At 34.7% G+C, this 18,140-nt stretch overlaps 1 protein-coding gene across 2 annotated transcripts in view; it reads left to right on the top strand.

The window, feature by feature from the left end:
• LOC140151301 (ras-related protein M-Ras-like) overlaps positions 1-10,420 on the top strand; it is a 45,151-nt gene extending 34,731 nt beyond the window's left edge. The window contains exons 4-7 of one of the 2 annotated variants that reach the window (XM_072173585.1): positions 440-593; positions 1,997-2,096; positions 6,557-6,639; positions 8,226-10,420. In XM_072173585.1, the coding sequence (XP_072029686.1) occupies positions 440-593; positions 1,997-2,096; positions 6,557-6,639; positions 8,226-8,322 (434 nt within the window). In that variant the 3' untranslated portion in view covers positions 8,323-10,420. The remainder of the gene's footprint in view (positions 1-439; positions 594-1,996; positions 2,097-6,556; positions 6,640-8,225) is intronic. The other variant, XM_072173586.1, reaches the window with a different exon arrangement.
• The last annotated feature ends 7,720 nt before the right edge of the window (positions 10,421-18,140 follow it).

Raw genomic sequence — 18,140 nt, 5'->3', positions numbered from 1 at the left:
AAAGATAATAAAGGCTAAAACTCTTTTAACTATTAATTTTTTTAAATCCTTCTTTGCTTGTAACTTTTCCCCTGGGCCTCAAGGAAGAACAGATGATTAATTGTGTTTTCAACTGATTGAGTATTCCAGGATAAAGAAAAAGTGCACTTCCAGTATGTCTTATTTCACATAGTAATATTTTCCAATTTTTTTTTCAGGTTTTTTTTCTTCTCCTTTTTTGAGTTAGCAAAATTTTCCTAAAAATTTAACCCTGGAAATCCTTCCTGGATTAATTGTACATTTTTTTACAGGCATGGCGGTCATAACCTGCAATTATTTGTGCATTAATGTCATTCATTCATTTCTAGGTTTCTTATTCCATATTACTGATGCATTTTACTCTTAAAAATAACTAAGTGATATATAACATTAGAGTTCTTTTACCATTTTCTTTCTTCAGTGCTAGACACAGCAGGCCAGGAAGAATTCAGTGCAATGAGAGAACAGTACATGAGAACGGGAGATGGCTTCCTACTTGTGTACTCAGTCACAGACAAAGCTAGCTACGAGAATATGAAATCGTTCTACACACAAATACTTCGAGTTAAAGATAGGTAAGTTAAGAGCCCTTGATGACCCATGTTAATTGCACCTTGTAATGCTTGAACTGATCTGTGTGCATGCTCTCCATTATGTATACTCGATGGTTTTAAGATCAGAATTTGAGATAGAGAGTCTGCATGCAGTACATGTATTATGTTGCATAGAATTGGGGCATTCTAAGGGAAGAGGTACATGTACAGTAAGAATAGCAAGAAGTGGAAATAACTATAATCTTAATTCCAGTGATTTTAGGCTTATTTTTCTCTAATTGAAGAATTTTGTGTCATAAGGATGACTGTGTCTGAAAATGTAAATTATGCAATTTTAAAGTAAAAGGTAAAATCATGCGGGAGCTTTGCTCAGAGGCCGGAGTGCCCTTCTCATTTTCCATGGCGTTTGGGCAACACCCCCCCACTATATTATGCTGGTTTATTTATACAACTGGGTGCAGAAACTCAATGGAGGTTAAGGCTACAATGTTTGTGACTAAATAAATTAAGTGAAATCAAAGGTTGATTTGAGTGGTGGGCTGCAGCACTGAAAATACTGCCTAGTGTGGTGGGCTCAAAAAGTGAGTGGTGGGTTCTGCCGCCCACCACCACCCACTGTAGCTACAGAAGACCCAATGCTGGTAAACCACTGATGAAACCACTCCATTCACATTGAATTTATTGATGAGCATCAAGTATACAACAACATCCTTCAATAAACCACAACACTACTTAACAGCTGACGTACGTCAGAGGAAGTTGTTCCCAACATTAGTAGTGTAGTGTTACAGCAGTGATACATGATGCTCTAGGTTTGGTTACATCGTAGGTGACTATTAGCATAGGTCTAAGCTTACCTAGCTTCACAGTTAATGGGCTATTCCAGTTGAAATCCATACACCCTATGGAAGACAGTGACCTGAATCTTCTACACAGGGAGTGTGAGTTTCAGATGGGGTTACCTGAATGGGTGAAATTTGAAATCTACACCCCCTATGTGGGAGATTAAGGTCATGTCTTCTATACGGGGGTGTATGGATTTCAACTTAAATAGCCCAATCACCATTATCTACAATAACAAGGCACAAAACAGATGAGTTCAACTAAATGGTACATGTAGTAAAGAAATATGAAACCATTGAGCGTGTTGGCTCTTTTCTTTATAAAGGCCAAGGACTAATTTGCATGGTGGTATTATTTTTGTTAGGACACCAGTGATATGATATGCTGAAGTTGGTTATTGTAAACTCTTAACTATCTACAAAAAGTTGAATTTGATATTAAACAAAGTTAATTAGTGGTAGAAATCGAGATGTAATAACACAATTATATACTTCATTTGTTGGATAATATTTTGTCTGTGCATTGTGATACCTCACTAGACACTTCAATATCAGAATGTTTATAATTTTGCTTTGTTACAGGGACTCATATCCAATGATTTTAGTAGCTAATAAGGTTGATCTTGTACAGCAAAGAAAGGTAAATGAAGAGAACGGAAAAGCATTAGCAGCCGATTTAGGGGTAAGTTAACCTCATAGATGTTTAACCCCCTCCCCCACACATAACCCCCCCCCCCACACACACCCCCCTACCTATATACACACCTGCATGCAACCACCTATAAACGAGGACGTGAAAAACATGATAGAGTTTTACTATCCAACTGAAAGCACATATGTTCATATGTTTGAGTTACTTTAGCCTAACCATGGACATGGTTTTACCCACTGTATACTGGCAACTCCACTCATTAGCTATCTTAACCATGGACATCCACGGTTGCTGTACATACAGTTGTACAGAGATTCCTCATGTGTGTGTCTTCGTTTGCAGGTGTTTACAAACACACAGGTATATATCCACATCCCACATATACAATATATCCACCTTTCAGATATTGAGGACTGACTATAAAGGTTTGCTATGGCGAAGCCTCAAAGGTCCGGTATGTCGGATATAAAATAAGGTTCACTATGTTAAATATGAAGAAATGTTCACTATATCAGATATGAAATAGGTTTAGCTGGGTTAGGTTAAGGATTAGAGTAAAGGATAGGGTTAAAGTTAGGTTTGTTGAATATGAAATAGGTTTAGCTAGGGTTTCATTAAGGGTTAGGGTTAAGGTTAGATTCAACATAAGAAAATATATTTCATATTTGACATATCGAGCCTTATTACATATTCGACATAGCATACCTTAACACGGTGAACCTTATTTAATATTCAACATAACGGACCTTCAACAAAGCAAACCTTATTTCATATTCAACGTAGCGAACCTTCAACAAAGCAAACATTATTTATATTCAACATAACGGACCTTCAACAAAGCAAACCTTATTTATATTTAACATAACGGACCTTCAACAAAGCAAACCTTATTTATATTCAACATAACGGACCTTCAACAAAGCAAACCATATTTATATTCAACATAACGGACCTTCAACATAGCAAACCTTATTTCATATTCAACGTAGCGAACCTTCAACATAGCAGGCTGTAACTAAATTGAGGATGCTATAGTTTCAAAAGGGGGTTAAGTCACATAATTTGAGTGCATTTCAAGATAAACTATGGTAAAGAAGGTTGTTTATTAATATTTTTTCAATTTATATCAGAAAATGACAGCTTGATGTTAGTTATTCATTGAACTGACAATCTGCTGCCATGTCCAATGATGAATTAACCAAACAAGGGATCACAGACTTTCAGGCCTATTTTTGGCCTTTCCTATGATTCCTTCACTCTCACATTATTGTATTTTGAATATTTATATTGTGTATTCTATTTATTGTTATATGATGAGTGAAAAAATAAATGAATGAATGAAATGTTGATGTCCATGTAGTTTCGATGCAAGGTGGTTTTATCCATGCAGTTTCAACACTCTATATTATTTCACTATGGAACTTGCACACATGGTGTAGATAACCCCCTTGTACATGTATACAACATTAGCTTCATTTTCATGATTTTGTGACTTACTCCCTTTTAGAATCTCAATTGCAGATAGTTTTGGGTTGTGAAATATTGTCAGTTGATTTGGAAAATGATAATTGTCTTACCCTGACTAGGGCAAAAAAAATAAAAGGTCGTTTGCCCTTTCAGCGCAAAATTGATTTGAGTCAGTAGGTCGATATTTTTTCTGTGGTATCAACAGCTTGCCATGGACCATTTAGTCAATGAGAAACACTTACAATTATTAATTCTAGCTCGCTTGCAGGCACAGGCTGTTGTGTAAGGCTTTCAGCGAACAGTTCTTGGTCTTTACTTTAACAGGAGCAACTTTAACAGAATGTACTGAACAATACATTCTGGTGAAAATAAGTGGGAGATGGGAGCCGTTTAGCCTCAGAAACCCTAAAATGGCCCCTGGTCCCATCTAAATTTAAGCTGACCAGGGGACACTTTTCTTCAGAAACTGGCCCCTGGTCATGTACACTCAAAAATTAATTCAATTCCATGATGAACTTATTCGGAACAAATATTGGCCCCTTGTTAATTAGAAGTGGCCCCTGGTTCCATGTTGAATGAAGTGAACCAGGGGCCATTTTGTGTAAAAAGGAGCCCCTGGTTCATGATTTCTTATTTTCATCCTTGGAACTGTATGACTAAATGTTCATGCAATCCAAGAAATAAAGCATTTGTTTTACATATACAGCACTCATTGGTGAACAAACTGAGTCTACACCTTTTAAGATCAAAATTTCACCAATATTTAGTGTGAGAACACCATCAAAATGTCAAGAAAGCTATATTTCCACTTAAAATTTTTTTTTTTTTTTGGGTTGGTCGGAAAAGGGCAATCAAACCATTTTTAAGACCTAGTTTATATACTTGGCAAATTGCTGTATAGAGGATTGTAAATATATCAGTATGTTGGTTTTGGTATACCCATATGTAATTTACCAATCTGTATTATAAGAGTCTGTAAATTACATTGCTGTTGGCTATAGCTAGTGTAATATCATTTTCTAACAATAACTCAATGAAGAAAACAAATTGCTTCTAAAAATAAGTGATTTCTGTGAAATGTTTTTACTGTCTGCGGGGGATTAGTCAAATGGATAAAAGAGAGAAAAGAGTTTTTTATTTTTTCAGCATAATATGCAGTAGCATCATAGAAAAAGTGCTTAATAACGGCTTGTGCCCCCCAATCGCCATAACTGCGCCAAATCGGGCAGTGCAATAAGTCTTGCAAAATAGTGTAAATGATAACAATTTCTCAAAAGGATATAAGCAGATCTAATAGGATAGAATGTTATGCTGTACAAGTGTAGTAGCTGATTCTTGTGTGTTTCAGACTGTGACAACAACCAGAATGTGAACAATTTCAAAATATCTGTCACTTAATGATCACACCTTGCATTCAGTAAAAGAGGGTAATACAATGGAAATCAGTCTTTTATGTTAGAGGTCATGTGCTATTCCAGTTGAAATCCGTGCACCCCTATGAAAGATGTGACCTTAAGGTTATACAAGGTATTGTTGGTCGAAGCAGCCCCAAAAAAATTGATTTTCATTATCTGAAAAATAACACTTTGGTGTTTTGCAAAAGTTCATTCTACAAATCATATACTTTGAAAACCTGCTTAATTTATTGTTGTTAATGAGTTATGTATGTTTTACAAAAGTGCTGTTGTTTCGGCCCTCTTTAGTTTACAACATAAATCAAGAACCACAGGACCTACAAAAGTATATCTGTGATATTTGAATTCTTCTACACGCTCGCTATGAATTGAGCAGTGCAATTTTTACTAAAGCTCACTACCATTCGCAAGATGCTGTGAACTACATTTTTTGTTGCTGCTTCACCAACAATACATCAGATACCCTTAATCTTCCACACAGGAGTCAGTGCAAATTTCAAAAGGGGTTTACCTGAATGTGTGACTCCCATTTTTAAAATCTACACTCCCTTTGTGGAAGATTAAGGTCATTGTGTGGATTTCAACTGGAATAGCCCCATGCATGAGTGAAGTGAATAACCTTGAAAGCAAAACTTGCATGTTTAGGCGAATGGGAAAAAACCTATTTAACTGGTCCGACCAACCCAGATTTTAACAAATTTGGCAAAAAATGTTGCTGCACAAATGAATGCTGACCCAGATTTAGTCTTGATTGACCTACCTTTCTTGAAAGGTCTGTCTGTCCATAGATCAGGATGTTTTGCCGCCACTAAGGGTAAAATACTTGCAAAGAGATCATTTCCTGCATCCTTTTATACAAGAAGATGATCTATCTAATTTACTTTATAGTAGACATTTTTGTGATTTAAAGTGAATGTTTGTGATTCCAGTGAATGTACCCGATTAATTGTTTGTGCTTTGCTAATGTCAAAGTAACTGTTTCACTTGTTTTTATATTAGCGATTCTAAGCTTTTTGGGCCATTGGTTATTTTTCTTGTTCTCATCTTTTCCTGCCTCAGTTTCTGGGATTAGACATATATTTGTTTTTAGATTTTCAAAAATGTAAGACTTTATATGTCGGGAAAATTTAATGCAGATGAAAAGTTAATCAGAGAACAAGGATCTCTTTCAAGCCTTTTTGTGGTGCTCTAGGGGTTTATTCCTCAGAATTTCATATATATGAAGAAAACAAGAAAAGGGACCTCCTTGTTTTTCTCGAGCACTATTAGAAAAGACCAAGAAGTACTAACAATGCTAATTTTACATTAAAAAACACCCCTCCCCCATCAATTCATGACAGTCCTCCAGACGAGAACCAAAAAATGAATTTTATGTGGCCGTACACTTGTACACCTATTATGCTGACAAAGGGACTTACTCGGCCGGCCGTTTTTCTTGTCATTCCTTTACGTATTTACCCATAATGACATTTCATCAATGCGCACATCTTTATTGTGTATGTTGAGCATCGCTGAATGGATTCTTTTATTGATATATTCATATGCAGATTTTGGCATGTAAATATGCACTTACTGATCAACATCATTTCTTTTGTCTTTAAAACGCAGCAAATTCCCTATATTGAAACAAGTGCCAAGGACCCACCACAGAATATAGATGCAGCCTTCCATGAAGTAGTCAGGGTAATAAGGTAGGTAGATATATGTCATGTAACTTGCTCCCACATGACAGGGAGAGCAGCTTGGGGGTACTACACCCCTGGCCAATTTTGTGCCTATTTTTGCATTTTTCTCAAAAATTATAGCACTTGGTGACAAGTAAGATATGTATATTATAGGGGCAAGGACTACAACTACTGCACTGAAAATTCAGCAACTCAAGGCAAGTAGTTATTGATTTATTTATCAAATATTGGTTTCCCCTCATTTTTGACTGTATCTCCACAACTGTTGTCTGTGCTGAAATAAAATTTCCAGTGCAGTAGTTGTAGTCCTAAGTCCTTGCCCCTATAATATACATATCTTACTTGTCACCAATGCGCTATAAATTTTGAGAAAATGCAAAATAGGCACAAATTGACCAGGGGTGTAGTACTATAAGGTTCTTGACTCTGGTTCAAGAGGTTCCTAGTTCAATTCGTGGTAGTAACTAGTAACAAATATCTCATCTAAAATTACTGCATTTGAAATTGTGGGCTAGATGTATGTGTCCATGTCAATGCACTTGCAACATCTTCAGATTTGACCTCAACTTTCTTTGTTCTGCAGGGCTGTGCAATAATTATTTGTCTCACAGGGGTGAGCAAATTTCAAAATAAAATGCTTTCCTCCTCCCCCCTTTAGACCTGCCAAAAATTGCATCTCACTCTCTCGGTCTGCCAAATAATCATTTGGCACATGCCAAAGTTTTGGGAACCCAATTTGTAAAAAAATTGCATACTGTTTTCTTAAGCTTTTTTTAAAGCATTATATTTGAAAGGTACCCCATGAATATGTGTGAAAAATCTCCCCCTGCCCTCCCTTTTGACTTGCCATACAAGGTTATGCATTTGACCTTTAGAATTACATAAATGAGGTTTTCCAGCCCAGCATTATTATTTGCATTTGCATTATTACTATTTGCATTATTATCATTTGGATTATTATTATTATTTGGATTACTATTATTTGCATTATTATTATTATTTGCATTATTATTATTTGGATTACTATTATTTGCATTATTATTATTTGCATTATTATTATTTGCATTATTATTATTTGTATTATTTATTCGCATTATTATTATTTGCATTATTATTATTATTTGCATTATTATTTGCATTATTGGTAATTGCATTATTATTATTTGCATTATTATTATTTGCATAATTATTATATTTGCATAATTATTTGCATTAATATTATTTGCATTATTATTATTTGCATATTATTATTTGCATAATTATTATTTGCATTATTATCATTTGCATTATTTATTCACATTATTATCATTTGCATTATTTATTCACATTATTATTTGCATTATTATATTTGCATATTTATTATTTGCATTATTATATTTGCATATTTATTATTTGCATTATTAATATTTGAATAATTATTATTTGCATAATTATTATGTGCATTATTATTATTTGCATTATTATTATTTGCATTATTATTATTTGCATTATTATTATTTGCATGATTATTATATTTGCATATTTATTATTTGCATTATTATTATTTGCGTAATTGTTATTTGCATTATTATTATTTGCATTATTATTTGCAGGAAGCAACCTGTAGATGACAGAGCAGCAAAAGAAGAAGATTGGGAAGTAAAAAAGTGTGGGCAATTGTATCAAGTGTATCATCATGTAGAAAGCTGAATCCTTATGTCAGGACTTCAATGAAGACTGAATGAGAGACTACTAGCTCTGATGGGCACAATTGAATCTTTTTAAAATCTACTGTCAATTTTTGCAGGAAACAACCAGTAGATGATAGAGCCGCAAAGAGTCGACGATTGGGTAGTAAAAAAGTAGGGAAGTGTAACATCATGTAGAAAGCTGTCAGGACTGTATGAGAGACTACAAGCACATGGGCAAAATGTGTCATCAGGATGGAAGCTTACCCAGTCATCGTTCATTTCATGATTATAGACCATATGGGAAAGTGACTTGCGGCTTCATCCATCTCATATGGCGTGTGAGTCAGTACCAGTAACATTTCAAATGGTTTTGTTTTAGTGCACATCTATTATACTGGCAGCTTTCTCAGCACAACCATGGGAGCACAACTCAATGCCTGTAACAATTGTCTCAGTCTGCTTAAGGTGGTCTGTAATCAACAAATACTTAAGAGAAGATAAGGTTGTGGAAAAAATTATTTGGTTAGGTTTGCCCGACAGACCGTAGCTCAGAACCCCGACCCAAAATATCTTGAGTCATCTGGGAGCAACAAAAAGCTGCCAATCTGAACCCATGAAAAAACAAACATAATCTTCTTGTCCTGTGAAATAAACTTGACTGATAATGTCCCAATATAATATTAGTAGAGAGGAGTGTTTCCAAAAATCTTTAAATTTTAATGTCCAAATGCATATAAATATGCATATAAAACTGCAATTTTGCAGCCAAATTGACCTCCGGATCAACTGTTGTCACCATTTTCATGGATGTAATTTCTAATACAATTTCATCAATTGATGGCAAATAACAGTGTCCCAGACAGTGATGGGACACTGTTATTGGAGATTACACAGTAGCTAACAGATGTTTTCAGGCATTGTCTTTTGCAATGCATTGTTTATCAAGCAAAATAAATCACTAAAATAAAATGTTTTTGCAACCAGCCACCCTACTTTTCGAGCAGCATTCAACACCAACCAAATAATTATTTTTCTACAACCTAAGGCACATTTGCAAATGAACTGACCTACTATAAGATCAGGCATTTCAAACAGATCAACTTCGTATCTTTTATTATAAGTAGAATTAGCACAAGAACAACGAAACTTGTAATTAATGACTGTCTTCTCTTTTGATTTCTTCAAATGTTATTTGTTTGTGTGTGAATGAAGGATCAATATGTCAAAATGTGTGATTATGTACAATAAAAGGACTTAAGTAAGTCAAGGGATCTTGTTTCTAGGGAAAGCCCAAGTGAGCAAGCAGCAGATGGTGGTACAACTTTTGAATATGGTACACCACTCCTGTCTGTTATACACCCACTGATTATTATGAGAATGGCGCATACTCACAGATTAAAGTGCAGTTTTTGGATGGCATACTTTATTGTCAAGATGGCACATACTATAGAACAACAAAAGCGGGGGAAAGAATGATATCATATGATTATAAAATAACAAAATAATCATGTGATACTCCTCTTGACCTTGATTTTGCTACCCTATAATATGTAATATTGATATTCACCCCATCAACGGCAGGAAGGCGCCAATTATAGGAATGGTCTATATATAATGCAATTCGGTATTATGAGCCTTTCACAGGAACCCTCAATATCTTCATTGATGTGGTTTACACTTGCATATGTTAGGACCAAGAAAATAATGGTTGTCTTTGACCACCCGAACATAATGCTGTGAAGTCTAAAAGACCAAAATCAGCAATTTCATTAATATAGGTAATAATTCACTAAAGATATAGATTATTTTTTGAAATTTCAACAAAAGTTTGTTGAGCAGTATAAATATTATAAGTATTGTTTAAACCATTTTTGCTGCATATGTACGCATACCACAAAGATTCACATAATGGCGCATATGGAGTCCCTTAACATAACTGGAATTTTGGGCACAAACTAAAAGTGCTTTCACAATCCCACCAGCGAATAAGGGCATGGTACCTTAATTCTTGTTGGAATTTTCAGAGGAGAGAGATTCCTATTTGTACTTGATATTTACCATAAGGCTAAGGAGCCCATGTGCGCCATTAGATTCTAGATCATTTAACACCAACAGAAGAGTTACCGTATTTCGTCAAATAGTCGCCCCCCAAATAAACGCCCCACCACTTTTTTTCAACTAAGATGTTTCAAAAATTCGATATTTCCATGCTATCTTGTGTAGTAAGCTTACCAAGTTGCTCACATGGTCGCGAGTAGCAGCAATAAATGGCGAAAATCAGGCATCCGAACCCGGAAGTGAACCAAAAGTCAGTGCCAAAAGGTCATAGTTCGTCATTTAGCGTGACTTTTAAGCTTACCTAATGATTTTAACGGAATTTTCGTACTAAAAATGACCTCTAATAAACGCCCCCCCCCTTGGGAAAATGTTACGCCCCCGGGGGCGTTTATTCGACGAAATACGGTATATCATTTTCCATTCTAAAGTTCTGTGTAATTAGAATTTCGCATGCTCTGCCACAGCAAATACAAAAATTCTAAATTACGACCAATTACAAATTTCTTTTTGTCAATGATAAAAAAGAAGGACAGCAAAATGCATTACTTTACTACTTTCAGAAAACAAAATCTTTTTATCAGATAGAGTTGGGTATCAAAGATCATCTGAGCACATATGCACATTTGTTCCCATAAACTAAATTGGTATATTTGCCGACATCAGCCTGATTTGCTCATGTTGAGTCGCAAATATTGTTGCAAAAGAAGCAGGGTTTTTGATTTTTTTTACTTTGTATGTTTGAAGCTGGACTTCTGATGAAAAGTAGAATGAACAAAACCTGCCTGCTCTTACATCCATTGGGCTATTACAGTTGAAATCTATACACTCCCTATAGAAGACAGGACCTTAATCTCCCACACAAGGGGTATAGTTAACCCCATTACCTGTGTGAAAGATTAAGGTCGTGTCTTCCATTGGGTATGTATGGATTTCAACTGGAATAGACCATTCTCAGTGGTGTCAAAGACAAACAATGTTTTTCTTGGTCTAATATCCATATCCAGGCCTACTTGCGCTTTTGTTTCACCTAAAGTTTGGTAGTAATATCGGTGCTTTCACGTGGTTGCATGTGAAGTGTGCTATCAAAACTCCTTTGTACACATGTATATGTACATGCTATGTCACTACCAAACTCGAGGGGAAACAGAGTATCAAGAAGGTAAATTCTTAAGAAAATCAGTAATATATATGAAAGGTTTATGATAAATAAAAGTTTTCTCATGTGACAGCACTAATGTGTTATCTGAATCTATTTGTTCATTGTCACTTGTGATCAGAGAAAGTGAAGAAAAATACAAAAACAATACATTATACTGCTACCAATATAATCATGTAATGTAAAAGCTACAGTAGATACAATGTACTTAGAGAATTCAAATAATCATGGCTGAAATTTTTGTATACATTTTTACAAAATCTTGTTTTTCTCTGTATATTTATAAGGTGATTATGTGTATTGCTTCTATAGTGTAGATTATTGTTGTATTCTGTATGTAAGTGTACATATAATGTAACAATGTATGTGTATATTTTAATGGTTCTATATTTCAAAGATGTGCTGGTCACAATGAATATATATTGTAACCCGTTGTTGTTGGAATCTGGTATATTGGGTTTAAGTGCATGTAAACATGTTAGCATATCATGTAAACCTTGTAAGCATGTGTACTGTTAAAAGTGGTTAAGTGTTTGCAAATAATTTTCCGGCTGATAATATTTCATTTTTTGTTGCTAATTTCTTACACATAATATTATGCCAAAACAGTAAGAATGTTTTTAATTTTCAACAAGCTTCAAAGATGGCAAAAAACACGTAATTTAGCCTAACATTTCCCACTTTCACAGTATATCCACCTTTTTGTTGCATTAAAAAACTTTGTTATGACACATGACCAGTTTCTCCAAAAGAATACTAGGTATTGAAATATCCATCTTGTCCCTCAGTACTGGGTGAACTCAGTAGGGGTATGGGCAATAACTAGTTATGTGGAGGTCATGGGTGTAAAGTTAATTTTCTGTTAATCGATAGTCATCATCAAGAGAAAGACTGAGTAACATGCAAAGATGGTGTTCCCAAGTTTGATGTCCACTGGTGCTGCTACTGCTATTTATGGGGTTGAGCTTGACAACAGATTCATGGTAAAGATGCATAGAAACATCTTATTTCAAGTATTAGTCGAACTAAAATCCGTATTCAACATAAGAAATTGAACCCAAAGAGTATGTAAGTGAAATGCATGAGAGGCCACAACTTTCAACATGGGGGTTTTCATTGGCAATTGGGGGTTCTTTCAGTGAGAATTTAGAAAAAATCGGTCTTTTGGTGCCAAATTGGGTCTTATGTTTCAATTTTTTTTTTATTGGGTCTTTGAGGGGCAAACAGGAAAAATATGGGGTCTTGTGGACAGTGGATAAGAAATAGGAGGTCTTGGGGTGGCAGATAAAAATAGGGGGTCTTAAGGACCACACATGATGTAAACCACAATATTGAGTGCCCCTGACTTCGCACCCTGTAATCCTACATCTAGAATAACTGTTGCAGCCCATATCAAGATGGAATTCAAGTTACCTTATTTCTTTGAATGAAAGCATGGGCTATACCAGTTGGAATCATACACCCTCTATGGAAGACATGACATCAATATCCCACACAGGGGTGTAGTTTTCAAATGGAGACACCCATTCAGGTAACCACATTCAAAATTTGTAATCACTGTGTGAGAGATTAAGGGCATGTTTTCCACAGGTAGTGTATGGGTTTCAACTGGAATGACCCATTCTGTAGTGCTCGTAACATACCCCAACTACACACTGTGGAGTCCAGCAATTTGCTGATATAGCTAACCCGACTACCATTTTATGATCTGAACAGCAGTAGTATTTGTATGTTTCTGTAAATAATTGTATGTATTTGTAAATTTCTGCTTTATATTGTACCAATAGGGAGCTGTTTATTGTTGTCAAATAACCATGCATATCTTTTTCTTTAATGGCTGTACCAATAAATGTCATATGATTAAGGGTATATGTTATTCTGTGTATTTCACTACAAGTGACACAGTGTTAAACAATAGACATGTTTCATGCTCACACAGCCAATTCAAATGTCTACACAATGAAAATGACTCGGAGAAAACAAGTCAACTAATTCGTCAGAATTGTCCTTCAAGGAACTTGTTATTGGCTACTGAAGATGTACATGATCTTTAGTGAATAATTATTCATTTCACTTCTGCACACATTCTAACTTGGTTAGAAAAAAACACCATATTTGTTCATGTAAATGGTTAAATCCCCCTGAGCTGACTAACATACAAGAAAGGGGTCAAATTCAAAACAGAAAGCTAAAATGGTTGAGATCCTGTATGTTAATGCATCAGACAGGCTAAAGATGAAAGGAAGATGCAGTATTTAAATAATCAAGTAGAGCACCATTGAGGGTATTACATTTTTAAATGAATGTACTTTAAAAGATAACATTTTCAGGCTACATTTATTTTTGCGGCATTTTAAGCAGCTGCCACAAAAATAACAATGTGCATATGTGACATGATCTGATCCATGGAGGCCAAAGATGGTGAATTTGAAATTAAAATAAAAAAGGCAAAAATATGGAGTAAAAAACAGTTTGACAAAGCTCAAAAAATTGATTTTGTGAAAATGTCCTTTTACGGAATCACCTGGTATGTGCAAAATTGAAAGTGAAACTTGAAGAATGTAAATGTGATGCGATCAAGCAAAATGAGTCTGATGTCGATCAAAATCAAAATTCAGTTTTCAATTGTATTACATAAACCATATGCTGAGCTTTAGTTTGCTAAAAACCCCATCATAATTAGACTTACAGTTCCAGAGATATTGCCATTTTAGTAATGCTCAGAACAATAAAATACAAAGGAAGTTGAATACTAGTATTGGCTGTATCTCAATGTATATTCCCGACATCCGACTCATTTTGCCTGATCGCATCACAAATGTGGGATATTCCATTTAAGAGTTCTTAATTACTGGTATTTATTGGCACAGCCTGTTATTGTCACATATATATTGAATATTGTATCTCTATGTGCAACTGTATATTATAAACTTGTCGGCAAACTTTGTACAAAGAATTTTACATTTTATTTATAACTAACCTGTTAACAGTACTTACATTTAATTGTACTATTTTTTTTTTTTTTGCTCTTGAAATGAAACCAAGCACTGGAAATGACATGTACAACCTGGTTTGCTGTGTAATGTTCATTTCATTGGACTGCAGATTTGGAGAGAAAGCAGATAAGTGTGAAAGCCTGTGGATCTATGATGCACAATGGTTTTTTTTCTCTCTATTCTTTCAGAGAAAAAAACAGTTTGAAGGCAAGCAAGCTAAAACTGCCCAAAATCATCTACATTATCTACACAGTTATATGTTTAGTCTAGTAAATTTTTAATCTCTAGGACTTTAAATTTCTATAATTTCTATCAAACTGATCTAACTTACTACGTTTCAATTAGATTTAACTAATCTTGGATGTAAAATTGAAAATATAAATACTTTTGAAAAATCAAGGTATTTTCCAGGTATTACAAAAAAACAACGTGGCTGGCTACATTTAACATGGATTTTACATTGGTTACAAGCTTGGACTAAATTTGATCAACAAGTCTCGGCCAAAAAATGGCCTCACACAACCGCACTTGAATCCAGTGCATGTGCAGCTAGAAGCAAAATAGCTCCCTAAAGCTTTTCTCCTTGCCTTTCTTAATGTTAATTGCTGATTGCTCAGTGCTTCAATTTGCTGTAGAAGTGATGATGTAAGAGGATTAACTACCATAGCAATAGGTGAATATAATTTTTTGAATATATCGACCTGCACTACAAGCAGAGTGGACTCATCACCTGTGTATGACTGCAATCATAGATTGAATACAATACCGCTCTTTTCAAAGATACTAATCTTACAGGTGCGAGTGATCAACATGATATGAATATTCTGTAGATATACAATCCAGGTCATTATCCCTGTTCTTGGACATCTATGGTTCAATGTAGAGGTACAGCATGAATGCACTAGTGCAGTGTGATATTTTAAAAATTGTATTCACCTAATTGCTATGGTAGTTAATCCTGTTACATCATCACATCTACGGCAAATAGATGGCTAAACTAACGCCTCCATCAAACCACTGTTTTGTTGTTGTCAACATCAGTAATCTTCTGAGGATGACAAGAAGTTGCAAATTTGTATTTCCAGAGTTTGATTATATTTGAAGACTTAATGTATACCCAGATATATTTTGTTCTAGTTTAGGCTGCTAAAGTAATTAAGTGTTCAGTGTACAAAATAAGTGGTTTCAGTTGATTTGAAGATTTGAGAAAAGTTTACACTGGGTCTAGTTCCCAAAATAGATAGTGTAGGGGGCTGCCATTTTTTGTCGGACAGTGGTCATGAATATGTTGGTGATTGGTGTCAATTTTTTGATGACCCCCCAATCACAGGCTGAATTTTATTTTATGACACCCCCAATCTCTGGGGAAATTTTTTATAACCCCCTTCAATGTAAAGACACAAAACAAATTATTGTTATTTCAAAAACTTTGAGAATTATGCATGCCCTTATCAAAATTAAGATGCACAGAGCATGCAAAAAGTTTGATTTTAAAAGTAAGGAATGTGCAAACAGCATGCAAAATTTTTGAATGTAACTGACATATTGAGCACACATTTTGATTGTAAATGTAAAAAGTGTGCATGTAGCAGCCAAACATTTGGATAGTCACAAACTTACTAATTTCGTGTTAGCAAATTATGACCCCATTATATTCATGACCCCTCCAAAGAAAAAAATGACAGCCCCTTAATATCATGATTGTTACTGACCTCTTTCTTGCATTTCATGAACTTGTGTGAAGTAGGTACCTGTCAAGGTCCCAGCATCACTATCTATCAGACCAAGCATGCTAGATTTTGAGTTTCTGTCCCCTGACTATAGGCATGTTTAAAGCAATTTTTAATTAAAATGCCTTGGTATAAAAAATAATGGTCATATGATCATGAATAATGAAATGGCAACCCATCCCTCGACAACACTGTGACGTAAAGCTTGACATTAACTTTGATTGGCCTTCATAATGTAGAGGCTGTTACAAACTCAACTGAGATATAATTATGATCAAACTAAAAATAGGTTTATTTTCAAGACAAGACAATCCATGATTTGTGTGTGATTTGAACAATAATAATAACATAATAGTAGTTTTCTAATCCGAGGAGCTGAGAGGAGAGAAGAGAATCTGATGGAACATAACAAGTACAAGTTAGCAATTATAAATATCATTATCTTGAGACAATAATTTCGATCTAGTCAACCAGATTAATCCAACATACCTTGGAGCAACCAACGTTGCGGTCAGTACCACTGACCTTCAGCTGGGTTGTGATGTTAAACACCTTACGTCCCGTTGGTTGCTCCAAGGTATGTTTTGGATTAATCTGGTTGAATAGATTGAAATTATTCTCTCATTGTATGATTCCCAGATGATTGAGAGTATTCACAATCATTATATCTTGGTGTAGATTGTTCATCCAGTAGTTTAAAGCATTTTGAAAATGTATCTAATACTGGAAATAAAATTTTAATTTGCAACTTATGTTGCTGTGTTACATCCGATACCGTCAGACTTCTTATAAGCATCATTATCCAAGTGAGTTTTTAACACAGTCTTGAAAGTGTTCAGAGTAACTGAGAAGACTATCCCGTAAGTTTTTATGAGATGTTCTGACATAACCATCAAGTTTCGACTGAGTTACCAAGTGTAATTATTTGTAGGGGTGACATAATGGGTAAGATGTCTGAATAATGTATGCATGCACTGCCCCAGCTGTGAATTCATATAAGGACTTGTTTTCTTAGTCCCAGTTATTTTGCAACTATTGGTGAGTGAGTAGTAATAGGGCCCACATAGTATGATTTATATGGTTCATAGTTTGGCAGATGTTTTATGGAAATGTGATTTTGTAAAAGCCACAATTGTTTTTTGTCTAATGTAATAGATAATATCTTTCACTGAAATTTTGTGTATATTGTTCTTTAACTTGAATTTTCAATGTTTAAAGGTACTGTTTAATTATGTAGTTTTGTATAAAAAAAATATAAATCAATTTAATTGCATATTTCTTTCATAATATATTTAAAATTTGTACGCAAAAAATGACAGTTTATGCTTAGACTGGTAACAGTACGAAATGATTTGGTAATAGTGATTTTTATTTATTTTGTTGTTTTAGGAACAGCAAACATTTTGATGTTTTATAATGGTATAAAAGTAAACCTCTCGTGCAAATGGTAGAGGAAAACTGAATGTGACTGTATTGTATGCACAATGTTGTAAATCATCCAATAGATGTTGGAGAGTACTGACTACTTAGCCAGTTTTAAGTGAATCCATATTTGTGATGCTATCAAGCAAAATAAGTCAGAACTCGGAAATATTGATTTTGAGATATAGCCAAACAAAGGAAATATTTCCTTTTGTTTGCTGTTGTTTTGGAAACTCTTGAATAGCTCATATCTTTGAAACTGCTTGTTCAATTTCAATGGAGTTTTCTACAAAATCCAGCAATACAAGCAAAAGAATACGTGAAGATGTAAACAAGTTTCGTTCATTTTATAATGAGGGGAGTTTTTATGACGGTAACTTAGTTTTTGCTTTAAAAATTTGTTTACGCACCTCTACACGCGTGTTACGCATTATCAAGACGCATGATGACGCAGGGGGTCGTCTTCACGGCCTGA

This window comes from Amphiura filiformis, chromosome 4 (assembly GCF_039555335.1).
Source record: "Amphiura filiformis chromosome 4, Afil_fr2py, whole genome shotgun sequence".
NCBI lineage: Eukaryota > Metazoa > Echinodermata > Ophiuroidea > Amphilepidida > Amphiuridae > Amphiura > Amphiura filiformis.
The sequence above is the reverse complement of the archived record's forward strand: the minus strand, read 5'-3'. Positions and strand labels throughout refer to the sequence as shown.